We start from the raw sequence: 22,660 nt of genomic DNA, 5'->3' as shown, positions 1-22,660 counted from the left end.
TAAAATAAAGGGAAGCTGGATGTGCAGAAACAATTTGAAATCAAAACAAGCAGCAAATAACATTTTTAGCATGCAGTAAAAATGAGCAGCGCAAGAAGGATGCTTATTTCAAGTGTATGAGAGAAAATGAACAGGACAAGTCCTGTACTCTGAAGAACCTCTATAAAAAACACAGATCTGCTCAAAATAGCATCCCTCTCAGCAGGCCAAAGAAATTCAACCATTGGGGTTCCTCCTGTCCCTTCAGCCACCCCTGGCATTCCCAAAAACCTGAGCACATCTGCTTCACTACATTCATGGCAGGTCAAGGAGTTCGGGTACAGAGCAGGGCTTACATCAAAGGTGTAAGCAATATCTGGGGCAGTTACCAATTGCCAATTACCATGCCAGAGCTGTCTTTTGCATTGTAACAACCTTCAGTACCCAGAGACATTTACATGTTGACTGTTTCAGATGCCTTCAAACCTGCTACTGCCATCAACAACATTACAAGCATTCTTGGAGCAAATTTCAAATCTTACAAGTCAAAGAAAAGCAGAACTGATTTAGACAGGTATTCACTTCTATCTTTTTCAACAGCAACAAAAGGTTAATATTCTCCTGTTAGATGGCAGCTGGTTGCTGAAGAAATAAAATCAAGGGGAAAAAAAGTCAAACTGCAATTTGCAACATCCTCATAAACAACACCCTATCAATATCTCCCAGGGTATAAGAGCTTTTCTGTTAAGAGCCCTTTGCCAGGGAAGCACTGCAAACACTGCACTGTCCAGCCTAAAAATCTGAAAGGCAATACAAAAGAAACATGAAGCAAACTTACTGGAGGTGGAGGAATACTTGACACTGCTCGAGCGGGTCCTACTGAACGGCTGCTTGGCAGAGGCAGCAGCTGCTGTTTTCCTCGCTGCAGCTCGGATCTCCGACGCAGTCGCCTTCCGATAGGACTCCACACTGCGGCCAGAAAACCCCGTCCTCGACTGCGCTGTCTCAGAGTCACTGGGCACTGTAAATGAACCTGCCCGCTTCCTCGGCATGGCGAGGATGTCGAGCCGGGACAGCTTCTTTGTCTCTGTGGACTGCTTGGAGCCTGGAGCAGCAGATTCAGGGTTGGAGGCTGTTTTCTCGGTATCAACACACTCATTGTCTGAAGCATCTCCCAGCCGGGCACGACGTAGCTTTGAGGCCCTCGTGGGCCGTGGGGTGGATAAGCTATTGGAGCGGGTGAGAACTTGTTGGATCTTCTGCACATTTGCAGTTGTTTTGCTGTGATCCTCCTTGGCTGCCTGAGTAAAAGGTTTCCTTCTGGGAGCAGGCCGGGGCACCGAGTGCTCATGGTCAGACACCACTGCATCAGGGACTGGCAAGTAGGGCAGGCTCGAGCTCCTCTCATCATCTGTAAAGTCAACTGACCCCCGAGTCCCAGCACTCCGCTTCATCTGGAAGCGCTTGGTGGCCTCTACACACCTTGGCACCTCTGGCACGTTGGCCTTCCGCTTCTCCGTCAGCCTGTCCCGCGCACTGGGCTGCCCACACTGGTCCTGGATGGATGGTGAGGAGGAAGATTTCTCCTTCTGCAAGCTCGCCACCGCTTTACGTTTCGGGGCGCTTGTGGGGACGTTTTTGCCACTCACCAAACTGACTGTGCTGGCTGTGTCCACGTCTGAGTCACCGGATAATGAGTCCTCCAGCTGACCAGCAGTTTCTGAGGGCTCCAGCTTTTGGCTTTGACCAAGTAATTTGGCTTCCAGCGCCGCCAAGGCAGTTTCAGTGTCCTTAAGGAGAAGATGAGTGTCCTGACCAAAGTCCATACGGGTTGACCGAACAGCCTCTAAATCTTTAAGCAGAGGGTGACTTGAAATATGCGGGAGCTTGCTTTGAGGAACAGCACTGCTTGATTTATCTTTGGTAAAACTTTCTTGCCTAACAAAAGATATTTCCTTTCCTGCCATGTTTTCCTGATCTTGAGGACTCTGATGAACGGAAATAACCATTTTTCCTGCTGCGTTAATGTAAGCGCTGACATCTTTGCCCAATGGCTTTCCAGGAACTGGTGTGCCAGTAGACTTGAAGGAAAATTCCTGATCCTTTCCATCTTTGTCAGTTCGAGCATGGGCCACATTGAGAGAGAGCTTGGAGGGAATCCCCACATCGCTGCTGTCATCACCAATGTAGAACGAAGTAGAAACCGTCTCACTCACAGCTTTCACGTTTGCAACCCGGGGGGCTCCTGTCTGCCGGCTCTCTGATTTTGTGTCTTCTCCCATCTGCTCCAGCACTTTATTGTTCTCTTTATACTTTCTGCCCTTTTCTGAGCTGAAGCCATCATCAGATCTGCTGGCATCGCTGAGGCTATCTGGATCTAAGTCCTCCTGAATGAAAAGGCGGCTGCTGTGATCGCTGTAAGCTTCCACACAGTGATCCTTCACAATGGTTCTCTTCGTAACCTCGGAATAGGACTCCTGGCAGACCAGAACTGTGGGTGTAGGGCTCTCTGATTTATCGCTCGGTGGAAGCTGCGGAAGAAGACGCCTCGTTCTCAAGGGCACAGCATTCTCAGCTTCTCCAGATTTGGGGGTTACACCACTTTCTGAAGGGAGTTAAATGGACACAAGTCAACTGCTGTACAACGTGTTGTTTTGGTTTTATTCTTTAATTAAAAGTTTGAACCTGCAAAGGTCTATCAATAAAAAATACTCCAGGTAAAGGTATACTTAACTCCTTTGCTGGATCAGACTGCTCAACACCTTCCCTCTCAGTCTGAAATCTTAGCTGGATAATTTCCCATCATTTACCTCTCAGTACAACCAGAAATGTTTAGAGGCCATCCTATGAGCATGCTGGCACTGATCTACCATAAGATCAGGCCACAGGAAGGATATGAAACACTATCAGCCAAAACACTGCAGTAGTGCTTTAAGTGCCATTTCACACAGTGTAGCCCATAGGACTAAATAGATGGTGTTTCTCATATGATTTTATCTCACAGCAAAGTCTCAGGAGAAAGATGCTAATAATGAAGACACTCAAATAAGAGCTCAATGCTCCAGCATGTGTGCTCTTGTCAGCATGAAAGAACTTCATAGAAAGAAGACTCTTATTTTTCCTATGCTGGTCAGGACTTCCTATCTTATCCTGCTTTTAAATACCTGGGTAACTGGTTAGATGGCTATGGTAATACTGCAAAGGCTCTGGGAGTCAGGTTCTCACATAGGGTGAAAATAGTGACATTAACCTCCAAAACAAAAATCCCTTCTAAGATTTACTCTGTCTGTATCTGTTGATGACATAAAGATAACAAATACTTCCATCAGCAACAAAACAGAAAGGTGAAAGCATTTACAGAAGCCAACAAAGCTCTGTCCTCATTTTCTCACACATCAGCAGGACCTGGGGGTTTGTAGGCTGTCTTCCCAGCTGCAATGAGAACCTGACCTCCTCCCATTTACCACCTTCTCTTCATTCTGAGTTTTCTATGCTTATTTCCACATTTCAAACCTGCCACTCGAGAAACACCAGTACAACCTAAAATCCTCAGCATAGCCAGACATAGGAGAAACCCCAAAAAGTACCAATCAGCAATTATGCTCCAGGACAACTTGCATAGGGTTTTTTTCTGGCATCATAAGGCAGTCTAAAGAATCACCCAGGGCTAGCTAACACCCAAGGCCCTTACAACCTTTCTGTTTCCCGTGTGCCTTTTAGCCATGCCAAATATAACACCTAAGAACTTCTTGGATGGCTCTGAAATGCAAACCAGGAGCACTTTCTATCTTCAGTCCACAGGGAACAATTCACTTTCAAATACATAACATAAAACAGAAAATAAACCGCAGCCAGACACACGGAAGCCCACAATTCCAGTTCTCCTTATCGTCCTCATTTAGACTCAGCCACCTCCAAAATGTAACATGACTTACCTGCAGCACCTTCAGCTTGTCCTGAGACAGATCCAGAGTCAGAGTAGCTGTCAGCAAGACTGGCCCACCTTGACACCCACTTCTGACTTCCTTGAGATGCTGCAGACATCTACAACAAGGTGAGGATGTGGCATCAGAAAGACAGTCAGAAAAACACATCTTAGGCACACAACCTCTCCTCTCATACACACATCACCCAGTCTGCTTAAAATGGGAACCAATTCATGCATCACCTTTCCATCCATCCAGAAAATTGATATTCACCAAACCACCAGATCCACCTGGACTGCCCATACCTGCATGTCAGCCTGAGACCCACTCACAGCTTTTGAGGCAAATGCCTGGAGCAAGGGTGACTTCTGACAAGTGCCGTTTTCACTGACTAAATGCTGATGAGAACCAGAGTCGTCTTTTTCACCTTTTATTACTGGTCTAAAAGCTGACGATATTCTGGAAAATTCAGGTGACTCAAGAACACCAAAAACCTGAAAAGACGTTTGCGTAGGAAAGATTAAAAACAAATAATAGAGAAATTTTACCCGCAAATTCCAGTCCCCAAACCAGGATCCCAAAAGGCCAGAAACACTTGCCAATCCTTCCATACTAATTGAGAAAACTACTCTCTTCTCTACTCTGCAGCTTTAAATACCCTTATTCATAGAATCCCACTCACATCCACGTTTTCTCTCATCCTCATTATTTTGGTGCACTGCATTTAGCAGTAGTATAGCTTTCACTAACGGAGCCCCTTGTCAGCCCTGAGAAATTTAGGATGAGAGTTAGGAAAGCTATTTATCATCCAATTCATGGAGAAGCGAAAAAAACCACAAACTGGAAAGCTCTATCTCCAGGGTCTTTCGTAGACTAGAGCAGAGATTGGGGTGAGAAAAAGTAGACTTACACTGCCATGAAGGGACCTGGGAATGAATGTATTACCAAGACAGGTAGTTAAGCTAGGTGGTCAGACTCTCTCTGGAGATAAACAGGCTTTTCTGTGTTGGCAAACAAGATCTATGCCTCAGAAAAGGCTTGTTTCTCTTTCCTGATTATAGATCCAGAGGAAGATGCCACCACTGAGGGCACCCAGGTTTGGTCAGGGCTGGCCTAAAATTCTCCACTCTCACTTCAATTTAAAAAATAATAAAATGTTAGTGTGTGGGTCACCCCAGAACCTCAGCAAATCCAAATCCCAATCATCTTTCTTCATGGACAGAAACACAGAGGTCTGGCATGAGTTATTACCCAAATAGCAGATCTTCACTGCACTAAGTCTATGCAGTCACGAGCAGAAATTGGCCAGCTCATCTGCCCAAGGAACAAGCCTGCCAAGCTACTCCCCAGAAATAATTCTATTTTTGTATTATTTTGTATTTCCTTTCTAGAGCAATCAACCATCATGTCAGGACTAGAACCTTCTTGTGGCTGAAATAACCTGCCCCAAAAACTTTCAATCACATTTCAAACAAGACATAAGGAAGAAGCATAATAAACAAATGAGGGAAGTCAGATGTAGGCTCATAGAACAATATACAAAGCTCTAAACCCAGGTTTCAAGGCTCCCTTTAAACCTCACTCCATCCTTCTGCCCACGCTTCACTAACTCTTCACAGCAACTTGCCAGTTTTGTTTTCATAATAGACCACAGATGAAAGTTAAATCTGAAGCCAAACTTTGGCTTGCCCTGGGGTTGCTTAGTTGGGTGGGTTTTATTAAGCCTCACCCTCATTTATTTTTTGTAAGGCTATCATTCACCTTGCACAATCTAAACAAGTATAGATCCACGCAGGATCGCTTCTGCCCTAGACCGCACCCCTTGCTACTCAACTAGCTGCCACTTGCCCTGCCAGCAAGCACCATTTTCCTAATGCACTAAATACAGAATCACCTACCACCAAGGCTTGTGAATGATGAATACAAGCAGCCCATGGCCTGCCTTTCCTCTGGCCTATAGGTTGCAGAGGCAGCAATGGACTGCAGCTTCTGTGCTCGCAGCAGTGGGCAAGAGGTGATACAAGGCCAAGAAAGAGGCTTGTGACAGTCCTCGAGAGCAGAGCTACTCCCAGCCAAGCACTCAGTAGGATCAGTCTGCTCTCAGTTCTGCTGGTGCCTTTCCCTCTAAGCATATGGCAAGCCCACTTGCAGTTTAGCATTCAGATCTCATTTTGGAAGGAAGACAGCTCTTTGCTGATGGCTTACGTTGCTTTCTTGCATCTGGTGGGTTTTGGTCTGCAACTTTTGTTGTGGTTTTGTTTGTTTGTTTGTTTCTTTGTTAAAAGACCACCCTCACAGTTTGTTGACACCAATTCTTAACACAGGTCAGCCAAAATGATTTCCCACCCTTTTAAAAAGTCCCTCTGAACCGAAGTAATAAAGGGAGCAGCCCTTCATGCAACTGCTAGTAAAGCTGGACCCATAAGCAGCAGATACAGAAGTCCCAACCTTCAGCCCTCAGCTCACAAAACAAGCACAGAAAAGCATCACCTACCTGATCTATCATTTTTCGTGCTTCCTCCACCTCTTTATCCTGTGACTCTGTCTCAATGGTGTATGTGCCAGTCTCGCTCACACTGTCTTCCTCATCATTCCTCCTGCCCTGGGCAGCCTTTAGCTCTGGAGATGGAGCAGAGGCAGGCTCTGGCTCTGAAGATATGACCACACGTGGGGCTGCCGGCACAGGCTGAGGTGCTGGTTTCTCAGAGCCTGCCTTCCCAGACTGAGCTGTCTCCCTCAGGTACTCAGCCATAAAATCCTGAGCCATTTTAGACTTCCTCCCAACACTCCCATAGGCTCTGCCCGATGCTCTGGAGGCAGAGGAGGACGAAGAGTTGATTCGCTCCTCCGTCTTCTCTCTCTTGAAGGAGCTTGCTCTTTGGGTCCCAGAGGAGCTGTTGGTGGCTTTACCCCCTTGTGTCCCAACATGTGATGGTGGCACCGTGCTGCCCTGTTTCTCTGTTGGCACTGCGTTCTTGCGTTTCTCAACCTTGGTCTTAAGCCCGGGATCAGTGTCGCTCTGAGAGGAGTGAGCACTGTGTGTGAAGGACTGTGAGCGTTTCTTCCTCGGCGTGTCCTCAAAGAATTCAATGACAAACGCCTGCTTGTTGTGCAGCATCTCATGGGGATCACGCCTCATCTGGCGCTGCAGCTTGGCTTGCTCTGTCACCCGCTCACCACCCGTCGCTGGCTCCTTCTCTGCCTTGGGTGCCACGGGGTCTTCTGAGTCGCTCTGCGTCCCGTCTTCGTGCCGATTGCCTGGAAACAAGTTGTGCATATTTGACATTCACGCTCTCAGACTCTGTAAGCCTGTCATTACCTTTCGATTTCAGTCAAAAGGAAAGAAATCCTATAGGAATAAGTGACTCCAAAAGACACCTGCTATGCTACAGGCATTGTGTTCCTTCAGGGGGAAAAATACAAGAGAGAAGAGAAAGGCACTGCCTCCCCATCAACTTTTAGCTGGTTGCCTATCAAACTGCTGCAAAATACTGCAAGAAATCATTGTAACAAGAAATTTTGATTTTGTAAAGCAGATTTTAGAAACGTAACGTGTTGTTTCTTTTCTTTTTGCCATTTAAATAAAAGCAATGACGTTATGTTACGATTCTGCCTGTTACTGCAGAACAAAACGAGGTGATCTCGAACTCTTATGTTACAGAGCAGGAATCTGTACAAAATCAGTAAATAAAGCCTGTGCACTGCATCCCATAGAAACAAATTCCAATGATGACAAAGCCACCAGGTCAGCGTGTTATGACTTCATGCCCCTCCGATTACCTCCATTACCCCTCTCTACAAGGAGGAATAAAACAACAGCTAATGGAAAAGGAGGTGTGCAGCATTCTTCAATTTTCCTAAGACCTAAAGATCACACCATGACACCCCAGAAGTCACACTATTCAACCACCAGCCACACAAATATCAAATCATTCTAAGCTTAAAGTAAGCTTGTATTTCTTCTTACATGTTACTGACCTGCATCTTTACAACCTTCCCCTTGTATCAGGAATGCTCGGCACCCCAGCACCTTTGGTTCAGGATCCTCAGAGAATAAGTTAAAATAAAATAAACAAAAAAAAAAAAAAAAAAGACCAAACACAAACCTTTTTTTGGAGAAGGAAACGGGTGTGAAGGCACACAACTTGATTCAGTCAACGACCGGGAACCTGTCATCGGGAGAATGGGGAAAGAGGTCTCTGCGCTCTCGACTGTAACATGCAGCAAGATATACTAGCTAAAATACCACGTGTTTGAAAGGAAAACTGCTCAAACCTACTTTGCAAGTTCTCCAGGCATAAGACGAAGACCATTTATTATCTCAAGTTAACTGTGAAAGATTAGAGTTTAATACAAGAACCATGCAGTCCAGGAGTCAGACCTCTGTGGAGTTTCCTAACACCTTCCTGAAGAAAGACAGCAGACTTTGCATTGTGCCTTGAGGGTTGATAAGCTTTGTCTTAGGAAGGGAAATCTCCTAAATTAAAGGGTCTTGGCTAACGCCCTGCTGAATGCAAAACTGTGAGGATGCAAGTAAAACACCCACTGTGTCTACAGACCCCCCAGCAGAACACCACGCACCTCAAACCTGAGCTCCCTATTCTCAATACAAGGCTTTACATACATCACATTGATAATAAATGGAACAAATGTTACTAAAGAACACCAAACGGGCTGTCTCTGATTCTAAAGACACACAAACCTGGTAGGCAGCCAGCTGTAGCCTCTAAGACACCTTCAAAATTAGCCCCACAAGAAGAACATGCTACACAACTATCACAGATAAATGACAGGCTGTCCTCTGCTTTGGCAAGTAGATAAACTCCTGAGGCCACCAACACTGTATTTTTTAATCAAATGTCCAAATAATTGATTTTTTTTTTTAAATGCACATTATGCATTAAGTTACCTCAGCTTCTTTCCAGCCCTTATGGACTGTAAAGCATGGCCAGCTTGACACCCTCTTGTGCATTGCCCAGCACAATCCCAAGAAGAGCTGCCTAACTCTAGTTTCTCCCAAGAAAGAAAGCAGAGCAAGAGAAACACATCTACACCCTTGACAGACTATGTTCTTCGTCAAATCAACAAACAAAACCCATACTTTCTATCAAACAGTCAAGACAATGCTGTAAGCTCAGACAGGCCACCTCAATAATGTCCTGTATTAGAAAACAATGATAGCATAACAGTGCAATTCCCATGTCGTGCCAAATCACATCTGGATACGAGACCTTCTTAATCATATGAGCCTCTAAAAAACCATACACCAGAGCAGTAAGTTAGAAGCACAATAGATAAAACCCTTCATACTGAAAGGGAGCCTTTTTCCATCAATGACTGAACAAATACTCCTTTGAGGGAAAACACCACCATGTTTCCCATTAAAACAACCTCATGCACAGGCAGGTCTGGTAATTTTCAATATGGCTTCAACAGTCCAAGTCTGCAGATTGTAGTAAAGCATTTGACAAGGCTGGAAAAGCTGAATTCAAAGGCAGTGTAAATGCAGCAAACCGTGGTCTTTTCTTCATTGTTCTGTATACAACCCAAGAGAGGTATCCAAGCAAACTCAGATCTTGACAAATACATTCACAATCACCTGAGAATCGCGCAACTCCCATCAGCTGCACTAAGAATTGGGTTCAAAACTACATTTTAAAATCTCCAAAGAATTCCTCATAGTACTACAGTTAACAGGACCGAGGTCCACAACTTGGTGTTTTTTAACAAAGTTGGGCTTTAGAGAAGTTTAAGAGAAGAAACCTTTCACAAACACAATTTCCTCCACTGGTGATCATGCATATCTCAGGTCTATTACCAATCTCTATGTCAAGACCTCTGGTCATACGACCAAGTGGCTTGGACACTTGCATGACAATTGCAGGATAAAGCACACTCAGAATTGTCAGCTAAAAAGAAAAGTCAGTCTTTCAGATAGGAGAAGTCAGAAGAAGGAAACTAACACCTGTGTCCAGTAGCCTGTCTGACCACATGGAAAAAACTATGAACACTTAAAAACAAAATCATTTTCTGAATTGCTGCTACTGCCAAGACAGGGATATGCAAGTGGAGGAACCAGATCAGAGAGCCCCCAGGCCAGCATCACACATCACTTCAGGACTGGGTGAAGAGCCTACTAGCTGAGTTCAAAACCATTAACAGTCATTAAAGAAATATTTATTGTTCATAGTTGGTGCAGAGATAAACAAGTGCAGTGCTCCTCAACAGGCAGAGGACTTACCCCCCTTTAATATGTTGCATTTGCACAGTCAGCAGAGAACACTGCACACATCACCAGACATCCACTCACCTTTAAGTGTCCTCACATGAACTGGCAGGTCACTCTTGGTGCTGTACACATCTTCTCCTGGAGACTGCCGTCTAATCAAGCTTGGGTCATTCTGGACAAGCCAGTCAGCCACCTTGCTCTCTGCTGACATCACTTCTGTGTGAGCTGGTTCCTTACTATAAGGTCTTCTCTGTCTGAGCGAAAATTTAGTTACATGATCTTTTATCTTTATTTTACCAGGGGTTCCATCATCAAATTCAATGGTGAAAGAGGCATGGCTTTGCACAACTGGGGCTACTATGGCATCAATATCCTTCGTTGGGATCTCATGGACCTGTGTTTCTGGTGATTTTGATGGCTGCTGAAATTCTTTAGTTGGGATCTCAAAGTAACTTGGCTCCCTCCGGAAGGCAAACACAGACTGTTCTTGGGAATCTCTATAGGTAGAAATATTACCGTTCAGTTCCTCATCATGTTGGGTCATCTCTTTTGATCTTTCTATAAAAGGAAAAAAAAAAAAAAAAAAAAAAAATTAACAAACAGTATATGAAGTAATTAAAGAAAAAATACCAGTTCTGTTTTGTTCTCAGGCCTCTTCACTGAAATGGGTAATTTCCAGAGACCAGTATTTCTCATATTCACTTAAGCCTTAATCCACTGATCTCCAAAGAATTAAATACAAGTGTGTGCATACACACACGTACATTCTGGCAGAATCTATGTGGCTAATGGCATTTTAGGATTTTTGCATGCGTTTCTCAGACGTACTGAATTACTCCACAAATGTTTATGAAATCCATTTATTGTAGTGGAAACATTTTAATTTTCCCCTATCCTGGTTTCATCAGCAGCAGTTTACACATAGCAACGTGCAAATACAACAAGTACAAAAAAGTGGTAATTAAAGCCTTAAAGCAGGATTATTTTGCACAAGAAAGTTAAGAAATATGCAAAAATTTTGTCACCTTCTACCCCCATTCTTTTCACCACAAAATCACCTTCATTACCTGAGTAATGCTCTTCTTGCCTTCTGTCCTCCTTGTTGTTTGCATCATCCTCCCCCCACCAGGAGGGCTGCCCATAAAGAGGGGTGCGATAACTATTGGTCTCTAGGAAGAAGATTGATATTCTCTGTGTCAGAGTAAGAGATTCACAGAAGTCAATGGCATACCAAAAGTGGACAAATAACAGGATCAGATGAGATTGTGTACCCGTTATACTGCAACTATTACAAGAGCAAACTACACATAATAATGAGTGTTCAGGTTTTTTCCTTTCCTATTTCATTTTCAGCCAGATAAGGTTGACTTCACGTCCCCCCACTCCTTAATAGCTGTGTTTCCCAACCAAATATTGGCTTTTCTCCCTCTCCAGACTCATTATTCACAGGAAGTAGAAGATTTTCAGGAGGCCAGACTACAAAATACCAACCACAAAACTTATTTGCAATTCAGGTGAAAAATGAGACTTCTATCCTGATCTTAATTTGGAAGGCTTTAGCTATTGCCCTTTTTTACTCCACCACAGACCGGGATGCTGTCAGGCCAGGGATTTTTTCCAGCTATTCACTCCTCCCACTCTAAATGACACACATCCCACAACAGGAAATTCTTGAAGAGTTACAAATTTAGGGAAAACAGTAAAACCATCTCCTTACACATCCATAAAGCAGAAGTAAAACTCTTGCTCTCAAAAGCATAAAGTAGGTCAAGTGGATTGCACAGTCACTGCAGGACAGATTCTTTCTCACGGAGATTTTTCTTCCAGAAGAGCTTGACTTCAATCACTGTGTCTGCTCAAAGCACTCACTGAAGATCAGCACTTCCAAGCACCAACAGGTACCGGAAAGAACTGATTCACCTCTTCTTCCTTTGTCTACCATAAAACATTGTATTTTGGCACTGCCTTAGGCTGCTCCCATTTGTGATTCAAGTGAAAAAAAGAATACAGCTCAATTTTCCTGCGGTAATAGTCATTGTTATTTATAACAGTTTTAAGAGAGACAAATGAAGCAGCTTTTCTTCTTTCACCTAGAGGTGATAGAGATGCAAGTACAGGTTGGGGACTGAGGTTAACACCCCAGTTTTGCTCACTGTTTCTGCCTCTCTCCATCAGCACATACTGTTACTGAACATGTCAAAGCCCAGCCACCAGCCCAAGCCACAGTTGGACTCCTACCACCAGCTGCTGCTCAGCTCGTGGCTTTATAATCACACTCTGCCTCTGCCAAGCAGCCCTCACACAACCCCGCCACTCTGCATTCTCTGCTTTAATAGGGCCAGCACAGACAGCAGTTGGTGGCATGAAGGAAGTCAGGAGAGAAGGGAAAATTAAGAGTCAAAGCAAAAAAGAAGCCTGATTTTATGTTGCTGTTTTTAAAGCTACTCAGACCCAATGGCCACTGCCTAAAGTTTAGTGTTTTGTTTTCCCCCCTAGAACAGCTCCAGAAATGCATAAGCTTATGCATTATCAGACCATAGGCAAAAGTTTTGCTGTATGGATCCAGCCCACGAGACCTTTTCAAGAGATTTTCATATTTCAAAACTAAACACACTGCTTCCCTTCACACTGAGGATCAAAAGAGATGAAGTATTACTCTCCATTCTGCCTAGAATGTGCAGGAGATAAACTGTGTTCCCATTACGTAGGCGGCCCTTGAAAGTTCAAAGGAGGAAGCATTCCTCACCATGAATAAATTGGAACTGCCAAGCAATGTGTGTCATCACTAAAAATGGGTAAACTACTCCAGGAAGAGAGGTGGAAAGAAGTAACCAACCTATTCAGAAACCTGTCAATGAGGTGAGGAACCCAAAGGCAGGTTTGGGCTCTGCTAGGCTGACACCTATCCTGCAAGCTGGCAGAGCTTGCAGCCACCCTTCAGACTCGTGGAGCAGACCCACATCCCACATCCTCATGGGATCTGCTGTGCCCACTGCTTTCAGGCACACACTTCAATGCACAATCACCATCTCCATCAGGGGCTCAACACTCAAGAAACAAAGGGCGCTTCTCTCAGATTTGATCACACAAATCTGAGATCATACAAATCTGATCATTTGTATGATCAAATCTGACCAGCTCAATACCGATTTCTTTTCAGTTGCTGGAGGAATTGCTTAGTTGCTCAGGTAATTAGTTAAGACAGCCCACATCTATACTCCAGGACCAACCTTCCCAGTTGCTGCTCCCCGTTTCTGTGTCCCAGCTGCCTGCAGGACACAGGAGCTACTACTGCCTTTTGCTGCAGGGGAGAAGGCAGTTAAGAAATTAGGTCAGTCCTGGTCAGACTCTTCTGCTAAGGGGGAATTTTGGGATTGCATGTAGAGCAAAAAAAGAAGGATTTAGGGAAAAAAAAGAATTTACAGAGTAATAAGCCTGTTCTTCTACCTTCTCAAATTTCTCCCACTAGCCTAAAAAGCCTTAATAGGTGCTTGGAAATTCCCCAAATTCCCGCTCTGACAAAAGTCAGTACAAGGCCAAACCCAGCATGCTTGCGGTTGGGCAGAGTACGCGGGGTTCCAGCAGTGCAGGAGCCACTGAGAGCACACCCTGCACACACAGCACTATGAGGGCCATGACATAAGGCTCCCAAGCCCCATCAGCCAGTCTGTAGTTCAGTGCAACCCATCGGATCTGTTATTTTCCCTTCCTCCCCTCTCCCAGCCACCACAACAAACCAGAACTTCAATTTGAAGATTGCAATAAGCACAGATGGGAATTCAGGGAGTCAGTATCTTGCTATTGGAGGACAGTTTCAATATTTTAAGAGCAATTAATGTTTCCGCTGAGCCTTCATATTAACGTGTGTTTTGATTAACATTACTAAGCAGTGCAGACACCCCCTTTCTCTACTTCTGCTACAGGTGGTGAGATTCTAAGCCAGAAGAAAATATCTATGACTCCAGAAGGGCTCCATGAATTTGCTGCCCTGCTCATGTCAGAAACCACAGCCCCTTCTTGTCCTCCCCCCAGCAGAAGTGCCCTGATTCCCTCCTCCTGCTCCAGCACCATGAAGCTGTACAGAAGGGGCAGAAGGCACAGGAAGGCAGCTAAACAGATGGCAGTGACAGGTGCAGGCCAGGTAGCAGCCACATATGCAGTGGTGCTGCAGGCTGCCCACTGCCAGGGATGAGTTTCAGGTAGCAGCCTCAACCTGGACCAGCAGCACCCAGAGCAGCACATCTGCCTGTGTCCTGAGTCACATGCACTGCTACATGGCCTCAGCTTGCCCGACAGATCTTGGTGTTTGCTGGGAGCTCTTAAAGGCACTGAGGCTCCGGGCTTGTTCGAGTCAGCAGAGAAGGAAGTCCAATGAGAACTAACAGTCACGTTAATGATATGAGACTTCCTCTAACTGATGGCAGCTCGTTACCACCTCCTCTCCTTTCTGTGCCAGGCTGGCCAGATGGTGCCAATTCATTCAGACATATTTCTTGGCTCATCAATTCAGGCAGACAGCCTGAAAACCATCCTTTTAGATAACTGAATTGAGGTCAGCATGAGCGTTCAGCCAGACACACACAGAGCTACGGGTGACAGTGTAATACAGGGAAAGCACTGACATGCACACATTCTGCTCCTGGATTTCAGTCTTAGGAGCAGCCACTTAGAAGGAAAAATGAAGGTTATTAGTATAAAACAAGGGATGCCTACATGTTTAACAAGTCTAAACTAATACAGGACTATTGATCATCTGAAAAGGCACCACAATGACAGAGAATTAGTTGCTTCAATGCAAGGGATGTACTTAGAGAGAGATGAATCACAGAGAACAAGGGCAGGACCAAAAACACAGTGCAGGTGATGAAAAGGGAAAGCAGAAAGTCTGCATTAATGCTGCTCTCCATCAGCAAATGGGCAGAAGAGCTTTCACAATGAGCACAATTCCTACAGCACCGGCTCTGATGGCCTTTGAAAGTGGCTGCCAGGCTGGGACAGGAGTGAGGGCTGCGCTCTGCCTGGCTTCAAACAGTCTCTAGGGAGACACAGCAACAGCAAATTTCTCTGCTGACAGAAGCACACACAGCTTTGAAGCTGTCTGCAGCAAGTCAAAACGCCAGCATAAGAAATCCAGGTTGCTTTAAGTCAAGCTGTTTTTGATTCATTATTAACGAGGTGAAGGTCCATCTTTGGAAGATGCAGAGTGGGCTTCTTAAGGCAAGGGCCTTAGGGAGAAAGAAGGAAAAAAAATTAATAACAATAATGATGATCTAGTTTTAAAATACTTTAAAAACTAATTTCGGACACCTGCTATGTTTAAATCCTGTGTTTTTTTCCTCCTCTTCAAAATACAGAATTTAAACATAGCAGGAATAAACACAAAACAACTCTTTGGCTCTTCACTGCAGTGCTTATTTTGTATTTGTGGCAAACCTAAATCCTGGACTTTTGTACCTATTGTGAGTGCACACAAATCCTGGAGGCTTTCAAATCAAGCTGATAATCATAAATTTATTTGTACCGATTACACGATGAAACCTTCAGCATGCTGCAGGTACCACTAAACTAGCACGGATGAAAAGCAGATACACCACTGCTCTCCTACATTAAAGGCCAGGGTGATGCTGTGTGCCTAAGTAACTATTACCATGACCTCATGAGGAAAGCAGCCAAGGACCATGGAAACACTCCACAACCCGGCACGACTCCCACTGCTCCCTGCAGACCTCAACATGGACACAGACAGGACTGGCGAAGCAGCCACTAACCCTGCAAGGAAGACTGTTCTATAGATCTCAGGAGAAGCTCAAGTCCTGCTCCTGTAGCTTGTAATGCCCATCTCACCTGGAAGCTGAGGGCAGCCTCCATGCCTGGAAACTCAGGCCTGCAGCAGTTATTCAGAGGTTAGTCATCAGCCTCAGTGTTACCTACTGCCATCAGCCCGTGAGGGCTTAAAACCTACAGTAGGTTCAGATCAGCCTGAAGCAGACCACAAAGTAGCTTATCTCATCCCCCACCTCGGCTCAGGTAGCAACAGATGGGGAATGCAACAGTTAGGTACAGCACCAGAGCTGATGGCTATTTTTAGTATTAACTAGCTGAACCGTGGGTGCTTTTCTAACTCACTGCAATACCCAACCACAGGCCCTATCAAGCTTCTTTACTTAAAAACATCTCACAAAGACTGATGGTTTCCTGCTTACAGGCAACAAGCAGCAAGAAGCCGCCTGCTCAACAGCACAAAGAATAAACGGCTGAGCTGTTTCCAATTCCCTCTGCTGGATCTCTTTATCCTCACCCCCTCACCTCCTCCCATTTCTAAGCAGCTCTAATTGTTCACATTGTTTTGTAAAACCTCTTCCCTGAAAGCCTGCATTGCCTCTGCCTCTTTTCCAGCCAGGCCCTGGGAAGCGATCCTTCTAAAGGCTTTTGTCACCCCAGACCTTGCTTTAATTAGTCAATGCAAATTCCTAAATACCTACGGGCTTAGTAAAACAGCTCTCTCCCCAAAGCCTCTTTCTGCTGCCATAAGCAAGCCCTCTCCCCCTAAGAACACTACGTTCCTCTTTCCACTAATCATTTAACTTGCAGCCACTCCTCCAAGCGCCACAGAATAGCTGTGCATGTGTGCAGCAGCAGACAAGGTGAATTAGTCACACTGTAGATGAAAAAGGAACCCACTGATCATTCTGCTCACGTGATGGAGATGCTCATGGGAGAGCAAGGCACTGATTTAATGCTCAGGCTCCTTCCCCGGCTTCACGGGCTTCAGTCCAACCAGCAAAATAATTCTAACAAAACATCCTGAATTCCAGCAGCTTTCAGCAGGTCAGCAGCACCTCAGGCTTCTCACATCTGCCCATCAGCCCCACTGTATGTGGCATCCTTCATCACTAGCCCTCAGAAAGTGCTCACAGCCTTTTTTTATTTGGTGCTGAACCTAAGGTCTACACTTCATTACCAATTACACTTCATTACAAATACACAATAGATACCCATAAGCCACAGGATGAGAAAAGTGCCACTCCATGTCCTGACTTTGAAGATATTCCAAAATATCAATTGCTTATGCTATGTAAGTTAAAACCAGACTGTGTATTTTGGAAGGTGGCAAGAATAAAAATGAGAATATTCACGCAACAGAGCAGCAGCAAACACAAACTGGTTCTACCTGGACCTCACAGACCAGTGACAAGCAACACCTTCCAGAACACAGCATCCTTCACACACAGCTGGAGACTCCTCCACCAGCGAGGTTCACCTCCTTTCACCCTCCACAGTGTCACAGCTAATCACCGACTTCATCCCTTTCAGCTCCATGATTGTGAGGCAAAGTCACACATGCTCCACCATGGGGGGAAGGGTGACCCACAAACACATCTAAATCAACACGCAAAGCTTTGCAATGGGAGAACAGCAAACACACAGGTGTGTGCATTTCCCTGCACAGCTGGAAGGAACAAAAACACAGGCAAATATACGAGAGAGAGAGAGAGATAATATTACTTTGTTTTAGTATATTATGTCAGCTTATAGGGACTTTCACAAAGACAATACATAGGAGATTAAGGTCAGCCAACCCATTCCAATTAGGCGTTAAAAAAAGACCTTAACAGATTTACCTAAAGTTGTACATGTTTCTAGAAAGCTGCTGTATCTATGAATAGATCACCTCTCCCAAGATCGTGTCTCACTCTTCTAAGCCCATCATCTTCCTCTCCCTACCCCTTCCTCAAACAGATTCATTTTGCACATGGACAGCTCCCAGTCACTCTGCCATTCTGGTAAGCAAGACAACACTCTGTCAGTCATTAGTTATCAGGATGCTTTAGAGCCATGTTTCTTCTTTTTTTCCTATGCATCACCAAGCTCTAGAAAGCCACCAGCTGACAATTGAAGCAGACAGGGAGAAAACATACCAGGGTAGTACATAAAGGAGGTAGAAAGATCAGGAGTGGGGAAAAAACTGCTGGGGATGTCTTGGCCCACCCATGGGAGGGAACAAGGAGATCATAGAATCATAGAATTACTCAGGTTGGAAAAGACCTGAAAGATCATCAAGACGCAGGTACGAAAAAGGGTCTCTAAAGGAAGGTAGCAGTAGAGTAGAGTAACAAGAAGGTAGCAGTGAGTAGAGAAACATGCAACAGGAGAAATTTTTCCAATGGACATGATGCAGCCAGGTAACAAATCCTCTCCCAGGTTCAGCAGTCTGTTTTGATCTCATGTAACGAGGTGTTAGGAAATAAAGTAATTTAAGACTGCACAAGACTCTTTCCAACAAATCCCTTGCTGCCACTTCACTGCCACACTTGCCAGTACCACGCTGCAGCAGCCATGCATCTTCCACTCTGAGTCACCACCTCCACTCAAACACCAGCTCATGATTAAGAAAAGAAAAATAGACCAGACGGGTGCCAAGGAACTCACCAAACCTGCTCAGCCAACAGGCTCTCCAGCATTCACAGCAACAAGACATGTGTGAACCACCATACCAATTATTATTATTTTTTTTCTCTTAAAACTGAGAATGTGAAATACTTAGAGGTTTAGGAAGACAATCTTTAGTATCAGCTTCTACACCATGTAGCACACCACACTTGCTTCTGACCCAGTGCAGTGATCAAGCAGCACTCTGACTGCTGTGAATCTTGACTAACTGGTTCCTGAGCAAATACCTGTAATTGGCTTCCTCTCTCCTTTCTCCAGCTTAGTTTGTGGGGACTCAGTGTAGACACCGTGCTCCATGGGCTGCTCCACCCTCTTCATCGCTGTGCCTTTGAAATTCATCTGAAGCTGGCTGGTATACTTCTCGTGCTGCAGAGACATAAAGACAGCTGCAGTGTCCATGCAATCTGCATGGCAGCCTGTGGCAATGATAACCTCCTTTGCCCACAAATGTGGCAATGCAAAGGCAAATGCTGTGGCTAAGTTCAGTGACAAATGGGAAACATATCTAAGTAGAGGGTAGAGAACACAAGCGCCATCAGAGAGGCTTTCAGATCCCTCATCTGAAAGACAATAAATGACAGTTACAGTCTGTGAGAAGGTCACTGTAACACAGCCCCACAAATGAGCTAATTAGAAAACCCTCTAAAGAGTCAACTAAGAACAATCAGAACTTACACCATTTTCCATTCAGATACCAAATTCTGAAATCCCCTTTGTTCTTAAAGCAATATTATTAATTCTTCCTAGGCCCCCATCTGCATTATCTCAATTTTTCAGCAAAAGCAATTAAGATATATTTAAATTATTTCTCTCCAAACTCTCTCACCAGTGAGGAAAGCAATGAGCCTGCCTTAGAGCAGACTCCGTATTAACTCGCGGCTTAGTAAATGGGCTAATTAAAAGTGGGTTTATTACAGGCAAATTAATAAAAGGGTGTACCTATCCCGATTACACCCCCTGAGTAAAGCTAGCCATTCATTTATGCAGTCCTGGCTGTTACACTTCTGATCCTCTCCAAATCCTAAGTCTAAAACCAGGGCTAAGACTACAGCATCTGCTAGTCAACAGGTGACGCCTGGCACTGGTGGCTGAACTCAGCTCAACAAAGGCAGCCTTCCTGCCTCTGGGGGTTGCTTTTCTGCCTTACAGTAGGAGGTTCTTGTATATTTTATTACTGATACTGGAATTTTTGTTTAAAGAGCACTTAACTCTTAAGAGGACTGCTCAGTAAGGAAGACTGTGGAGCTTGAAGGCACAAATGAGATAATGGGAATAAATTAAGCAAAGTTCAATCTGCTGAAGGAAGCATTACGGAGCTGGCCAATGTCACCATGCTCAAGGAAAGGCAACTGCTCTCCACTCCTGGGGCAGAACTAATTCTGCTCTGTTTCACCCTGAAGTTAATGCTCTCACTGTTCTTTAACACATTACAGCTTTAGTTGCCTTTCTGCTGGCTACCACAAGATCATAAATAACTTGATCTAGATGTTAGCAACAGGGTAAGAGAGATCAGAGACGAGATAACTGGGAAATGCATCTGCCATCAAAGTAGGGTTCTTGCAAGCCTCAATCCAAGGACAGCATAACATCATGGATCATTTTGCTTCTGTATTTTAAAACTTCAGGCAGAATGAGCATTACTAGAGCACCGAAAGAAATGACACTTGCACCCACACACCCTTTGTACCCACATGCTCTTACCTTTAATGCCTCTTCTGGGACCTTGTGTTGAATTTGCTCCAGGACATACATGTTTGAATGTACAGAACTTGTTAAGGAAACACCAAAGGAATTGGATGCAGAGAGAAATCCAGTGTTTAGTCATAAAGAAAACATCATAAAATAACAACAAGAGGTGCTGAAAGCTGCCTCAGTTGCAAAGCAAGACAGTCTTTGCTGTGTATAGTTTGCAATAGAGAGTACAACTGTATTTTCTGTCAGGACCCAACAACTGGAGAGTGGCATGCAACAGGAGCAGGGAAGGAGCTCAGGAGTGCACAGTCAGCTTGGTACAGGATGAGGGAGCAAACAGAGCTCTGGCACAGCTCACACCCTGCTCCCAGCAGCATCCCGGCCAAGACAGAGCAGACTTGCATAGTCAGAACAAGGCAAGGCCTTTCAATCACTGCTGTTTCCTGGATGAAAAGTAAATCAGGTCATGAGCTGCTGTGACCTCTATGGAAGGGAAGCATTCAGCGTGTCTGAACCCAGGCAATAATCCCCAGCTACACTGTGCAAACAAACAAAAAAAAGCAGGAAGAAAGCATCTGGCCATGTCATCACAAACAACTCAATCAGGACAGCACAGCACAGAAAGGACTAAAGCCGAAAGATAGAAAATGTTAAAACTAAAAATAAACCAAGAGATACTGGCAGAGCACGGAGACTCCGTGCAGTCTGTGAGTGAAGCTGTAAATGGAAAAAGAGACTACTCTTATGCAATAGAGTGCAGCTGATTTGGAGGCCATGGGAGATGCTGCCATCACCACTGAGCTGAACACTGTAGACACAGAAAGCGCTGCTAAGAAGCACAGCATCACAGCAGCAAAGGAGAGGAAGAGACTTAAACAGCAATAGCAGTCATGCTGAAAAAGAGCCAGGTCTAAAACCTACATTCTCAAAAGCTTTCCAGCTGAGGGTAATAAATGCTACAATTCACAAATGCAATCATTCATTTCACGTGAATAGCCATGTAAGGGCTGCAGGACGAAGCCCTTAACTCAGCTGCTTACTGCTCAGAATTACTTTCTATAAAAAGTTTAAACCTGTATCTCAGCCACTAAAATATGACCTCAAGGTTTTTAAAAAAAGGTAAATCTTTGCTTTCACCAGATCCAGGATTGCTCATACATCTGTTTAAGCATCACTGCTGCAAATGCTGCAGCTGAAAACTCAGGTACCTGCAGCCTGGCAAGAGCACAACAGAGGCTCAGCCTTCCCTTGCAGGTTCTGCTGGGCTCCAGCAAGGTCTGGAGTACTTCAAGGGCTAAAGCAAAGGCAGGCACACATGCCTCATCATGGATACAACAAAAGACACAAGAATGTCACCTTGGGGTCAAGGATGCACAAGAGTTTTCCAGTAAAGCCTTCGCCTCCTCCCATTCTCAGAAATGTCTGGGCTGTTTTAACCAAAGGCTTCTTGCAAAAGCAAGTGAGAAACATGGAGAAGATGCTGCTCCATAATCCATCTTGCGTGGGTTAAATTTGGAACTTCGAAGCAACTAAAAAAAGAGCGTATTCTAAAAAAAAGGTTTGCTAATGCTAAGAAAAGGCAGCAGTGGGGGTCTCTACTTCTGTTGATCTACAGCAGCCAGTCAAACAGCCGCATCAGGATAAAAAGGACAGGGATGAAGGTAAAGGCATTTTAGCAGACACAAGCAGAACACTGTAAACAATAAAGTAACAGCAACCTGGCCTTCCCTGATAGAGGTGACATTTGCTATTGCTAAAGAGAACTTCACTCTTGCATTTGTGGCAGGGACAAGCTTCAACTGATAGAGCCAAGGGTCAGAAGCACATGAAGCACATCTGCTCCCAGACTTTTACCAGTTACAGATGCCACTAAGAGATCTCAAATGAAGAAGAAAAAATACAAACCACCCTTCCTTTGACAGAGACCTCCTCAGTCACTACTGTCAGTATAGTGCCTGCTTCCAAGTCCAATGGATGCAGCAGGCATCCTGATTAACATGTTCTGAATCAGGTCTATGGTGGAGAAACAAAAGCTGATGAGCCATTCAAAGGCTGCGGGAGGCAAAACAAACACCCTTAGTCATTAGCCACAATTAGCACTTTTAACTCTCCATGCAATGAACAGCACAAAACACATCTTCAGAGAGGAAGGATATCATAGCCAAAGCGGATGACATCATTCAGCTTCAGGGTGATGTACTTCTGGTCAGGAATCCTCACATCATTGACGAATGTCTGCAGAGAGGAAGCAGAGGTGTGATTTTTGACCCAGGGTACACTCCTATCTGCTGAAGGCGCTGCACATGCTCAGGGTGCACCTCTGCACAGTGAGGGGCTCAGCTCCCTGCAGACCACCAGCATGGAGCTCCCATGGGCAAGACTA

General features: G+C 44.8%; 1 protein-coding gene across 13 annotated transcripts in view; it reads right to left on the bottom strand.

Moving 5' to 3' along the window:
- CEP170B (centrosomal protein 170B) overlaps nucleotides 1–22,660 on the bottom strand; it is a 52,542-nt gene that overhangs the window by 16,100 nt on the left and 13,782 nt on the right. For 8 of the 13 annotated variants that reach the window (XM_015865586.3, XM_015865585.3, XM_015865588.3 and 5 more), the window contains exons 5-14: nucleotides 22,434–22,512; nucleotides 20,287–20,345; nucleotides 18,813–18,951; nucleotides 11,202–11,303; nucleotides 10,216–10,692; nucleotides 8,012–8,074; nucleotides 6,400–7,163; nucleotides 4,211–4,399; nucleotides 3,915–4,023; nucleotides 818–2,584 (exon numbers count right to left, since the gene is read on the bottom strand). In XM_015865586.3, coding sequence (XP_015721072.2) covers nucleotides 818–2,584; nucleotides 3,915–4,023; nucleotides 4,211–4,399; nucleotides 6,400–7,163; nucleotides 8,012–8,074; nucleotides 10,216–10,692; nucleotides 11,202–11,303; nucleotides 18,813–18,951; nucleotides 20,287–20,345; nucleotides 22,434–22,512 — 3,748 coding nt within the window. The remainder of the gene's footprint in view (nucleotides 1–817; nucleotides 2,585–3,914; nucleotides 4,024–4,210; nucleotides 4,400–6,399; nucleotides 7,164–8,011; nucleotides 8,075–10,215; nucleotides 10,693–11,201; nucleotides 11,304–18,812; nucleotides 18,952–20,286; nucleotides 20,346–22,433; nucleotides 22,513–22,660) is intronic. The other 5 variants (XM_085547786.1, XM_015865589.3, XM_015865596.3 and 2 more) reach the window with 1 other exon arrangement.

Source organism: Coturnix japonica, chromosome 5 (assembly GCF_054131305.1).
Source record: "Coturnix japonica strain WE chromosome 5, WE-NBRP24, whole genome shotgun sequence".
In the NCBI taxonomy this organism is placed as follows: Eukaryota; Metazoa; Chordata; class Aves; order Galliformes; family Phasianidae; genus Coturnix; species Coturnix japonica.
This window is presented reverse-complemented; position numbering and strand designations above follow the sequence as displayed.